Below are 12,857 nucleotides of genomic sequence, written 5' to 3'. Positions count from 1 at the left end.
GCATGCATTCTCTATATTAACACACTGCTTACATATCTACTGTTACGCTTTCTCTTTTCAATGTGCTACACGTTCTGCTCATTTGTATTATGTTTTTAGGAATGCACCAAATGTTAGAAGTATAATGAAAATTGGATATACGTTCCAAAACATACTACTTGATCATCAATCACTTAAATTTAAATAAAATTTTGATACAATGGTTTAAACAACAACAACAAAAAAAACAAGCTTCCTTCAGCAGTCGTCTCTAACCATGTTAGGGTAGCAGCAACTTTCTCTGGGTTTCCAGTTTGCATGCGATCCCCCACAATTTGGTATTTGTTAATAATAATAATCATCTTTGTGCCGAGCATATGCATCACTTTCATAATGTTACACGTCACATTACATTGCACATTTTCCGTTTGATGCATATTTTCATGCAATAGTACCAAACAAACCTAATACATATAATTTAATGAATTATTAATGAATAGTTAAAATTGCTCACTAATTTTTGTTACCTGTCCATGTGTCTGTGTACCTGTTTGTGTGTTTGTGCATTAACTAATTAGGCTCTGTGGGCGTGCGCTTCACTCCTGCCCCTGAGTCAAAAGAGCAGCAGCCTCCACCCAAACAGGCCATACTTCCCCCAAAATGGCTGATGTCCTCCACCGAATCTGGTCAGGTCTCATCATCATCCTCCTCCTCCTCCTCCTCACTATCGTCATCCTCCTCATCCTCAGCTCCACCCATTGCTAAGCCCCCTCCTCGCACTGCCTCTCTATTGGTGGATGACTCGTCTCGTCAGAGTTCTGTACCCGTGGTTTCAATAAGAAACCAGGACAACCCACCTGTTGTTCCGGATCATTCTGCCCCTCCCGCCCCTGCTCCTGCTCACACTCCTGCTCCTGCTGCTGCTGCTCCCACACCTGCTCCTGCTGCACCTCCTACCACCTCTGATGCCCCTATACCTGCTAAAATGCCACCTGTTCCCCCTCCCAAACCCACCAACCGTAATAGTACATTAATACTACAAGGTGAGCCATGTCTGCTTTATGCTTTATGCTGCATTCCCTCAGGGGTTGTTCAAAACCTACAAATGATGAAATTTTTCTTTCAGTGTGTACTAAAACCAGTGTAAGAGGTTAGAGCACTTAAGATGATCTTAAAGCTGTGTTCTTTTGAGGAACTAACACTGCATTCAGGCCCTGAAGAATACAGGAGGACGGGATAATCACATAATGTTATTCTGACAAAAAACAGTCAGAATAGTAAAAGAATTCACACATCGCCATTGTGTTTACTAAATAAAAATTTTGCTTTTGCTTTTTTAATTTAATATTTGCTAGCTGGCTGTGTTCACGTTAAACATTTGGCTAAATATTTTCCTTAATGTTAATTAGGACTGACTTGGATGCAGCTGTAATTTGTTAGACGCTGAAATATACACACACATTCCTATTTTAGGACTATTTCCATCGCATGCTTATGTAGGCAGTTAACTCCCATTGTCTGTGTGAATACTCCCAAAATTCCTAGTAGTGATTCCCACTCTGATGTTGAAATAAAGTGAATCCAGCATTAGCCTAGATATTCTTGTCTGCAAGTGCTGTCAGGATGAATACACACTCTCTCGTTCCTTCCTGTCTTTGAAAACGTCCAGTTAATTATTGTTGTGTGTTTTTTCCAGTGTAGTGTGTGTTCATTAGAATTCTTGTGATTAATTCAGGCTTTCTGTGAACACTGATTCTTGCTCTTTAATCTTTAAGTACACATCACAGAAATGTGTTGTTGAGTTCCAATTGTACAGACAATGTAACTTGTTCTTTGATGATTCATTGGAGGCTCTTCAGAACTGGAAATGCTTGCTTGAGACATAGGATGCATATTTCTGCAAGGCATGTATGCATAGTTAACTATCTGCAGAGAACAATACAGGTGTGTGTGGGAGGGCAGGTATGGGCTTGTCTCTGGCATGTTTGTGCTGATGAACGATTGGCATAGCTCTCACAGAGAAGCACACATCTTTTATATACACCTGCTAATTGTGTGCATGTGAGCGTGTCATACAGGAGGTTGAAACCAGGACAGCTGCAAAAATAGTTTTGCTTACACACAAACAATGCCCAGTCGGAATTCAAACACAAAAACCTCCAAAATCCATCAGTCAGCCATAGGTAAAATTCAAGTGAAGTGAATAAAATTGATTAGCTCAATGGCACTAGTCAAGGGGTGGGATATATTAGGCAGCAATTGAACAGTCAGTTCTCGATGTTGATGTGTTGGAAACTGTCTCTCAATGGGCAGGCATAAGGATCTGCGTGACTTCGATAAGGGCCAAATTGTGATGGCTAGATGACTGGGTCAGAGCAGCTTGTGAGGTGTTCCCGGTATGCAGTGCTTAGTACCTAACAAAATTGGTCAAAGGAAGGACAACCGCTGAACCAGCAACAGGGTGATGGGCACATGAGCATCAGAACTGGAGCATGGAAGAAGGTGGCTGGTCTGATGAATCACATTTTTTTACATCATGTAGTAGATGCCATTTCTCAGATTTATACCTGAAGCAGAGCTGTACAAGGTGAAAAGGAAAGGAGCAAGAACAGTCCCTGTGAACAGCCCATGCATCACAGTCTATTGAGGCATGCAGTTCTTTGTCTGGTATTCAGTGATCAAGGACACCAGGGCAGTATCACCCACCAGTATGGGCTGTATGGTGCCAGAACCACTTGAGAAGTCAAATAACATGACTCTCACAGACCTCCCTGTGATATGCTTTGTACACCAGGTACATAACTGTGTCTTCCACCCCCACATGGCTGGTATGCAAACTGTAAGGGCTCTATTACCATGACCACATGTGCCTGAGGTGACCTAGAACAAGTCTTTGAAGGGACTTTGTCAGCTGAGATGTTAATGCTACAGGTATATAGCTATTCGGATCTCTAGAGTTCTTGTTCATGGGTACAGGAATCAAAGCAACAAGACCCTTTCAACTGGCTGTACTGTAAGACTTCACACAGCTGGACACTTTTCACCTAGTCAGGTGTGAAGGACTGTCTGTGGGGAGCAGGGTAGATCTGCTGGGATCTGCTGATGGTCACTGTCATATGGAGGTGATCGTATACAGTAGGACTGGGTGTGGTGAGAAGGTTTCCTGGGAGATAGGGGAGTTGATGGCCCATTGTCAAACTGGTTGAAAATACAACTATAATGTGAAACTTTGTGAAGCCCGTGTTACCTGTAAGTGAGTAGTGTGCAGCTTAGACGTTAATTGAACTGCCTTGATGTATTTCTCTTAGCCACAACATTACCCAGGCATGCTAACTCTCAGACTCCTCTGCACTGGACCAGCAGGAGATGGCAGACTGAACATGGTGCTTACCCCTGTCTACCCAGCTATCTCTGTCGCCCCCAGCCTTATCCAGGTGCCCCCTGTCCTCTGTGCCTCCCTGTGCCAGTTAATTAGCACCTAAAAGTGCAATACTCATATCCAGACCTGGATCATGCATGTGGTTTGTCTCTGTGGTCCTGTTCCAAAACGCACAAGAAGTTCTGTTAATTCTTGCAAAGTCATGCAGTTTTAAATAGTTGCATAGGGTTGGATCATTTTCATATGAATTAGCAGAAAGCTTGTACAGGACAGGTGCCAGGAGCTTCTTTTGCATTGGAATAAGACCTAGATGTGAGACTGAACTAACACACCATGATCATCCACAGCTAAAATTGCACCCATATTTACCCTCATCATTATTTGTCATCGGATGTGCCCGGCATGGTATGATACCAATCAGTTTTGTGCATGAAACCTAAAAATATGCTAGACCAGAATGTTCACTTCTACTTTAATCCCTTGTAATCGACTAAAGAGTACAGTACACCACTACATAAACTTCATGTACTGCATAAATCATTGCTCTGTTTGTTTATTTGCATTTGAATACATATCCTAGGTACTAACATGTACATTGCTAATTATTTAGGTAGAATGTTTTGTTCATTACTTAACAGTAGTTATGATGTCAGCTAGGGCTGCAACAAATATCTAAGATCTTTTGCTGTTCTAATTTCAAACGAAACTTTAAAGCAAGTTAAGGTTGAAATGGATCTGTATCTAAATGCTGGTAAATCAGTATCCTTCACATGGACATAACCTCGCCATTAATTATTTACTGTTTACTATTTACGTATTTTACTGCTACTCAGAAATACCAAACCACATCCATAAAACTTTTTGTAACATGAGCTTGATGCGTGTCATCTTTCACTTACCAAGCAGGATCTTTTGTTTAAAATGTTTTCACAGATCTGATGCCATGAAATGTGTTCCTGCTTTGTGTTGACTAATCGTTGCACCCCTAATGGTGTGACCCACTGTCATCGATGTCAAGTCGTATTTTCGTACCTTCCTTTAAAATATCTAATATATCTTTATTTGATTCCTATTTGCTTTATCATAGCAGATGTACCCCCACCCCTGGTGGTCTCGAACCCAGTTCCTTCAAAGCGCTCTCCTCCGATTCCTCCTGCAAGGATGACGCCAGTCACTAAACGCAACTTAGGGGACCCCTCATCCAATCACGCTGAGCCTCCTGCCAGAAGTTCTTCCCCCAACCCTCCCCCCTCCGAGTCAGAAGACAGCAAACACCCCAGCTCTACGGCTGGAACGGTCTCTCCACCACCTAGCCATATCCCTCCGTCTCCACCAGGTATTACTGTGGAGCCTTCGAGCCCCACCACTGAGCCTCCAAGCCATCCTCCATCCATACCTTTGCACATCCTGATCCAGCGTGCACTCAACAGCCCTGGCCCTGTAGAGCCCAACCCAGATGGCAATCATAGAGCTCACTCTATGTTGTTTGAGATGCCCCCAGAGGTCACAGAGGTCGAGACGAGTGGACGACATTCGCTTCCTGTCACCATCGAGCCGCTCAGACTGTGAGACCTTTTTATTAACTTTATGCGTAAAACATTTACATAATCGGGTGGGGGCAATTTATATTAGACAGAATGCTCTATTTATTGTATTGAAGCAGTATTTTATCTATTACACTTATAAGTTGAAGACTTTCATTATCACACACTGTCTTTCTGGTTCTCTTAGGCCTGAGGATGATGATTTTGACATGGAGGAAGAGCTGCAAAAGCTGCACCCTCCTCCCCGGCAAGAGCTGGAGGCCGGGAGCAGGTGGGGATTTGTGGGAGACCCCATGGTCATCTTTGAGGACTCGGACAGTGAGCAAGAGGAGGATAATGACTCAGATGGACCTATTCTCTACAGAGATGATGCTGATGAGGATGATGAAGAGGATGTGCCCTTAAGTATGATGCTCTAATTTGACTTTATTAACTTTTGAGTAGATTGTATTACACATTTTTTCATGCCAAAAGACAGCTGTAGTACTGCAGAAATGCTACGTGTTCTGGATATTTGGACCAACGGACAAAAAGAAAAGATAAATTGTGGATGCATGGACAAAATGTTATATAGTAGTTATTTATATAATTATCAAGTAATTTATTGAGAGTTAGGTCAGTGGGCTCCATGCTTGGGTGATTTTTTTGTGCATAAATGAATGAAAGAGTTTTGCGAGTACATTTTCAGCCATACATGCCCCCTAACCAATGTTTTTATTATTATTATTATTTGTTTGTGTAAATATATGCAGTGTGAAATCAACCCGAACAAAAAATTATCAATTTTGCTTTAATTCAGACTCCGCAAATGGACTAATAGGTGTGTAAGCGCTCTTATGAGTGGAGAGATGACCATTCTTAGTGATCTGAATATCTGAAAAGCTTCACCATCTGTTAGGGAATAACACACTGGATGAGTGAAACACAACAAAGCTATGAGGTGTGGGATGCATTGTACCAGGCTTAATGAAGATGGAAAATAGTTATTTTTTTCCTGATTTAAAAAAAATAATAATAATTTTTATCTCTTTTAGCTGGTCTGGCCGGCAAAGTGAAACGGAAGGACACTCTGGCTCTAAAGCTGGAGAAACAGCAGGAAAGAGAGGAGAAGCAGGGGCAAGAGAACAGCACCTGGAGGAACCGGGAACAGTGGGAGGCCATGCGCAACAAGATTGGCACCACCCTCACACGGTGTGTGTGTGTTGTGTTTTTAAAAAAAAAAAAAAAAAAAAAATATTTATTTATTTTTTACCTGTCCGAGTCAATCAACAGCACTATTACACATTAAAAGTTTGATATTGTATCATTTTAGGAGATTGAGTCAGAGACCAACACCAGAAGAACTTGAACAAAGAAACATTCTGCAAGGTCAGTATTTACAACACACTCCAGTGACAGACTTATAATTTCCTCAAAGAAAACACACTTCTTTTTTTGCCCTTTTAAAGTGCATCGTAAAAATACCACACCTCCACCTTTCCAGCTATACATTTTCATAATGTGCTTTGATTATTTATAAGGCTTCACAAAAAGAGCCTTTTTTAAGATCAAGTCAAAATGGAACTATTATCCATACTCCGTAAGCCTGTTTTTGCACTGTATGGCCAAATACTTAGAGCTGCCATGTTTGAAAGGTGCCGGCTTGTGAAAACATGATTACAGTTGCTTTTTCTGTGTTACGTGCTGCTCATTTACATTTATTCATTTTACATTCATTCATTTAGCAGACGTTTTTATCCAAAGCGACTTACAAATGAGGAAATGCAAGCAAAGTGATGTATCAAGTGGAGAACAATGCAAGTAGTGCTACTATACAAGATCCATTAATTGAGTTCTAGAAAAGCAAAGTGCGCAGAGTAGAGGTGTAAGTGCCAGAGTATGTGGGGGTTTTTTTTGTTTGTTTTTTAAGGATAATATGGGGTTGGCATTTTAGGGGTTAGTTAAATGCTCACGGAAGAGGTGGGTCTTTAGCTGTTTTTTGAAGATAGTGACAGATTCTGCTGTCCGGATTGAGGTTGGAAGTTTTTTCCACCACTGCGGGACAGTTAGTGTGAAGGTTCTGGAAAGGGACCTTGAGCCACGCTGAGTAGGCACTACTAAGCGTCGGTCATTAATTGATTGCATATTGCGCAAGAGAACATAAGCCTTCAGGAGAGAGTTGAGGTAGGAGGGTGCTGTCCCACACAAGGTCTTGTAGGTGAGCATCAAGGCCTTGAATTTGATGCGGGCGGCTACAGGAAGCCAGTGGAGGGAGTTGAAGAGAGGTGTGACATGGGCTCTTTTGAGCTGGTTGAAGACGAGACATGCTGCTGCATTCTGAATCATCTGAAGGGGTTTGATGGAGCTGGCTGGGAGACCCGAGAGTAGTGCATTGCAGTAGTCCAGTTTTGAGATAACAAGAGCCTGTTCGGTGAGGTAGGGTCTGATTTTCTTGAGATTGATTAGCATAGTTCCTCTTAAATTAATAGCAGAATATAGACATCCTTTTGATGCAGCGGTCAACCGAAAAGACGAATGATTAAAGGTTAATGCTCATCATTCACAGTAGTTACTGTCTTGCCTAGCAAACCTATCAGTACACACCATCTCATCAGTACGGTTTTGGCTAGTCGAGTACAGTTAGATAAAACATTTCCATTCAGCATGTGGAAATTCCATCTGAATTTTAGTTTCTTCTAGCTCAGAATCATTTGGCTCAATAGTGGGAGAAAATGGCTAGTGGAAAAGATGCCTTGTGTGGAGTCTAAATACACACACCTGTATGGCAGACAGCTCTTTAGATGAATCTATGCAGAGCTCTTTTTTGTGTGTATATGAGAGAGAGAGAGAGGGGAGACCATTCACATGTTTCTCAGATAAACAAACTATTTGCTTCTTGTTCTAGCCAAGAATGAGGCAGACAGACGAGCTGAGAGAAGCGAGATCAAACGCAGACTTACAAGAAAGGTTGGACATTCTCATTCTCTCTCTCTCTCTCAAAAAAAAAAAGCCCTTTTCATGTATATTGCTAAAGGAGTGTATTCATGTAACTTTTTTTGTTCCTGCAGTTGTCTCAGAGGCCCACAGTAGCTGAGCTCCAGGCAAGAAAGATTCTACGCTTCCACGAGTATGTGGAGTGCACACACGCTGAAGACTATGACCGCCGTGCAGATAAACCCTGGACTAAACTTACACCTGCTGATAAGGTACAGAACAGTTCACATAACAATTGTCCAGGGATTCCTAATTTGCACAGTTTAGTTTTAACGCTTATCAGATGCAGTTCATCTAGGGCTCTCGTATATCATCGGTTCTTATTCGTAGTTTTGTGTGTAAACAGTATGTAGGCACATTTCTACTTGTAGTATGTACTTTAGCGGGTTATTCTTGTGTGTGAGGATGTGTGTATGTTTAGAATTACTTGTATTTGTGTGTATACAGACATGCCTAGTGGTAGAAAAGCTCAATCACTCCAAGCTGATTCTAAAAGGTGCAGACAGTTGAGAGATTATAGTGTGAAGTAAAATCCCATAAAAGGTGCCTCTACAGGTCGATTGCCCTGATGTCTTGCTTGAAGATTTTGCACACATGGCTTTATGCAGGGAGGAATGTGTTTTTAAGGAGCGCAGGAACTTGCGATCATTAGTGGCTCATCAGTTGATTTCGTGTGCCTAGTGCAGATTTACCTCATTTCTGTCAGACCTACTTTCAGTGGCCAACAAAACACAGTAGCATCCCCATACATACTCAAGTTCATTCTACGAGCCACAGGCACATTTTAAAAATAAGCATGACACGATAGATCATAATTTCAGCTTTCATTTCCTCATGTTTATCTATGTGTTGACGTAAAACATGGCACCTTTGATGGCAAACCATCCAATTTTTAGGTGAGCAAACGTATAGGAACAGATAGTCTTAAAGTAAATAATGCTTAATATTTGGTTGCATATCAAACCACAGCTTTTTCAGGACATTCCAAATTGTTATATTGGCTACACCCAATGCTTGTGCAATGGCTCTGATAGATTTTCCTTTTTTTTCCCCTCAGCTTCAAAATGGCTTGTATTTCTCCCATAGACAGCTCTCTGGTCTTCATGTTGGTTTATACTTTTTAACTACTATTGCAGTCTTCACAGCTGAAACCTAGGGCTCAAACCAAAAGTAGACATTCAGAGCTATTAATTCTTGAAACAATCAATTTAACAGGGCACACCTGGGCAGCAAGAAACATCTGTCATTCGCATGTTCCAGTATTTTTGATTGCTTGAGGAAAAAATAAAGGGTGGGTTCAAACAAAAGGTTTAGCACATCTACATGTAAATATGAGGAAATGAAAGCTGAAATTCTGATCAGTCGTCTTGTATTCATCTTTTATCTCAAAACCGAAATGCCTTCAATGTACAGTGAAAAAAATTTAATTGGCCTTGCTGTTCCAATACATTCAGAGGGGATTGTATATCACAGTAGTTATTGTTGTATTAGTCATTATACTTAGAACTTGTGGCACAAATTCTTACTTACAATTATTATAATAAGTAAATACATTTTAAATTGTGTTGTGTGCTAATTAGTCACAGGAGTCCATAGTAGTTGTTGTTTTTTTTTTTGTTGTTTTTTTTTTGTTTGTTTGTTTGTTTCGGGTGTTTTGGATTCGTTGTGAAACTATAGTAGCGACATATATCTTCTAAGGCTATGTTAAGCACATATGAAGCACTAATCAGTATGAGAATTGCTTGTTTGTTTTAAATGTAACGTGTCAGGCTTTGTACTATCATTGTTGGCAGATTTTCAAAGCAAACTAACTGTACTAGCTACATATGCTATGTACCTGAGTCAGCCCAGATCTCTTCCTTCCAAGCTATATATTTCTTTGTAAAGTCTGCATTTAATGGGAGTTCTTCTGTGCATCAAACAGTAAATGGGAGCTAATCTGCTGTATGAGCTGAAGGTTTGAGAGTGAAAATGGAGAAATGTTGGACCACATGCGTCACAGGATTGGTCTGAGGAATCATATGTAGAATTGAGAAAACCTGTTGCTGAAATCAAAGATCCATGCACTTTTGTATAGTTAATGACTTAGTCACGAGCTTGTGTGAACATAGGATAAGCCAGGCTGAACTCTAAACTGAATATGAATCTTTATTTTTCTTAATATGTCTCTTGGTTTGCGTGTCAGTTTGTTTACTTAGGATATTTGTTTTTTCACTTTGTTTTTGCCCCCCCACCCCCCCCACCCCCTTTTTTTTTTTTTTTTTTTTAAACTGCAGGCTGCCATCAGAAAGGAGCTGAATGAGTTTAAGAGTTCGGAGATGGACGTTCATGAGGACAGCAGGATGTACACCAGGTAAATCATCTACACGTATATTCAAACTACACGTAGATTCAATCCTATTTGTAATACAAAAGTGAGCTTTTTTTTTCTTGCTTCAGAAGCAACACTGTGCGCCATTAACATTAGAAACCGTCTTTTGTTTAGTTCATCCACTCGATTCTCTGTTCAGCACTTTTTTTTTTTTTTTAAATTGATCCCTTGATTCCTCTATGTTACAGGTTTCATCGTCCTTAGTCGACACCGCCAGAGAGAAGAGAACGCGGAAGAGAGAGTACAAAGCTTTGGAAATCCAGTGGAGCCATGGAAGCCATACAAGCTGTACAAGACGCTGATGTATCTAATTTTTGTTTGTTGAGGATTGGAGTGCAGTGCCAATCCAGTAGGAACTAAGCTACCATGGGCTTTTTGATTTCTGCTGAGTTCATATCAGTTGGTGCTAGGCCTTAAGACAGCAGGCATCCAGGCATGGGCTGCACAGAGCTCTCTGGAATTCTGACTGGCCTCATGGTGCACACAGCTCCTGGTCCCAGTCTGCTGATTGCACCACCCAAACAGCCATTATTGGTGGTTTTTGTGATGCAGAAACAGAAGCAACACTGTTTTTTTTCCTAATCTGGAATCTATATGCAATATATAGAGATCTTTTATTTATGTTAAGGATGGCACTGTGATCTTTGGACTACGAACAAAATGTGACTGTGACATCATGGCATTGTGTGTGTTAGAGCTTGCATGATGATTCATTTTTGCTAGTCGCCTGGTAATTTAAGAAAAAAAAATAGTAGTTGACGATTTTTTATTTTTTTTTATTTTTTTTTTGTAGTTTTAGGCTATTTTATTAGTGAAGTTAGATGCTAAAAAAACCCCAAGAAGAATGTCTTATGAACTGAGCTTCAGTTAACAGTTATACATGGGCTATAAATTCAATTCCCAGCTTTTTAGGACCAACCTGTCTGTTCAGCTGAATTGTTGATTCTGAAATTGAGAGCACGTAGCACTGAAGCTCATGTCCATCACCAGAGCATACAGCAGCTTTCCAGGCTCACAGTGATGCACAAGTTGAAAGTAATGTTCAAAGATGAGTCTGGACTATACAATAGTTAAGTGGGATACAGATATTTTGTTTAAATTTTAATTAGATTTAAAGGACAACGGTGTGGGATTAAATAATCCTGCACACAGCTCTACACTTAAACATACATTTGATATTAGTGATGTGGTTTTTTGACTAATTGGCATCCCTACAGTGTGACTATTGAATGTATTAGTCAGCTACTTTATGCAGTCCCTTGGGTGTGTGTGTGCATGTGTGTACATGTGTGAGAGGAGTGTGTATCTGCATATGCTGTAACACACTGCCTTGTAAATGCCGAGATAAATACTGGTGCCCACAAAAAAAAAAATCAATAGAGAGAAAGTTATGTAAAGTAATGACATTATATTTACCACTGCTGTTTATCATACATACATCCATATAAATCTCAGGATTAGTACTCAAGGGTACCCTCTTCTCTCAATGTGCATTTTACTGTTATTCCTTTTATTTCATATTAGTGTAACACTGTCTGACAAGGGTGTTCATTTTTTTGTCTTTGCTACCAAACAGCAACATGGCACTTCTCCAGAGATGAAATGAGCTTAAATGCAACACAGATCTTTAGTGTAAAGAGAACTGTTAAAATTGTTGTTACAAGCAAACTGTTCGTGAACCTAAAAATGACAAAATGATGCACACTTTGTTTTTGTTTTTTTTGTACATTTATATGCTTTTTTTGGTCCAAGTTGATTTTATGACACTGTTCAAGGCTGTTAGTAGGCCTCTTTTGTACAGATATATACTGTTCTGATAATTGTATAATTTTGTCTTCCAAATGTTTAAAAGATGTTTTAATTGTAATTACGGTATTACTAAAAGATTGTGTATAAGGCACAAAGGTTATATTGCGTGTGTACGTATATACGTATGTGTAAGTAGTGCAAAATGGTACTCAAACTTTTATTCTAGTAATTTTTTATGGTGAAAAAAGACTGATGTTCATAATTCACTTCATAAGTTGATTAAAACTCTTAATTTCTGATACCTTTTTTTGTCAAATTGTGGTTATTAGCCTTTGAGAAAGTGCACTTAAATTGGTATATCTGAGTTTTTGTGCCGTCTGGTGGGCAAATTTCTTCTTCAAACTTGTTTATTCATGTAGACTTCTACTTAGTGACAGCATGTCCACTACTCTTTATGACTTTCTCCATACATTTTGAACTCCCATTATATACTATATATATTATATTATAGTCTTTTTGCATGACCAACGATTTGCAAAAGTGCCACTGTTTGACAGACATTCTGTTTGGCTGACATTATATTAAACTTTCTAGATGTTGTGCAGTCACAGGGCAGCATACTCAGTGCCCTATTTAGCTCCATAAAGTTATTACTGCAACTTGCTGCAATAGAGGTCCATTGGGGAGGGAATCACGCTGCCCCACAGTTGCTTTTCACTGGAGGACGATGAGCGGTACTAGATGGTTAATGACAAGGTTGCCAAATTGGGCAAGTTTTAAAATACGCCATGATGCCAATATCTTGTTTTATGACCAATAATCAGAAAAAAATATTATACATTTTCACAAAACAAATAAAGAT

The 12,857-nt window shown here is 39.9% G+C and overlaps 1 protein-coding gene across 22 annotated transcripts in view; it reads left to right on the top strand.

Annotated features, from left to right (window-relative positions):
* The window catches only part of phactr4a (phosphatase and actin regulator 4a), a 52,513-nt gene extending 40,217 nt beyond the window's left edge, over positions 1-12,296 (top strand). For 18 of the 22 annotated variants that reach the window (XM_047159174.2, XM_047159173.2, XM_017481399.3 and 15 more), the window contains 10 exons: positions 558-1,022; positions 3,288-3,413; positions 4,446-4,923; positions 5,090-5,307; positions 5,937-6,093; positions 6,215-6,270; positions 7,787-7,848; positions 7,950-8,087; positions 10,152-10,228; positions 10,435-12,296. In XM_047159174.2, the coding sequence (XP_047015130.1) occupies positions 558-1,022; positions 3,288-3,413; positions 4,446-4,923; positions 5,090-5,307; positions 5,937-6,093; positions 6,215-6,270; positions 7,787-7,848; positions 7,950-8,087; positions 10,152-10,228; positions 10,435-10,450 (1,793 nt within the window). In that variant the 3' untranslated portion in view covers positions 10,451-12,296. The remainder of the gene's footprint in view (positions 1-557; positions 1,023-3,287; positions 3,414-4,445; positions 4,924-5,089; positions 5,308-5,936; positions 6,094-6,214; positions 6,271-7,786; positions 7,849-7,949; positions 8,088-10,151; positions 10,229-10,434) is intronic. The other 4 variants (XM_017481392.3, XM_017481394.3, XM_017481395.3 and 1 more) reach the window with 4 other exon arrangements.
* Positions 12,297-12,857: the final 561 nt, after the last annotated feature.

The sequence above is a fragment of the Ictalurus punctatus genome, chromosome 12 (genome assembly GCF_001660625.3).
Source record: "Ictalurus punctatus breed USDA103 chromosome 12, Coco_2.0, whole genome shotgun sequence".
Lineage (NCBI taxonomy): Eukaryota > Metazoa > Chordata > Actinopteri > Siluriformes > Ictaluridae > Ictalurus > Ictalurus punctatus.
Note: the sequence above shows the minus strand (reverse complement) of the source record. Positions and strands in the feature narration are given on the sequence as shown.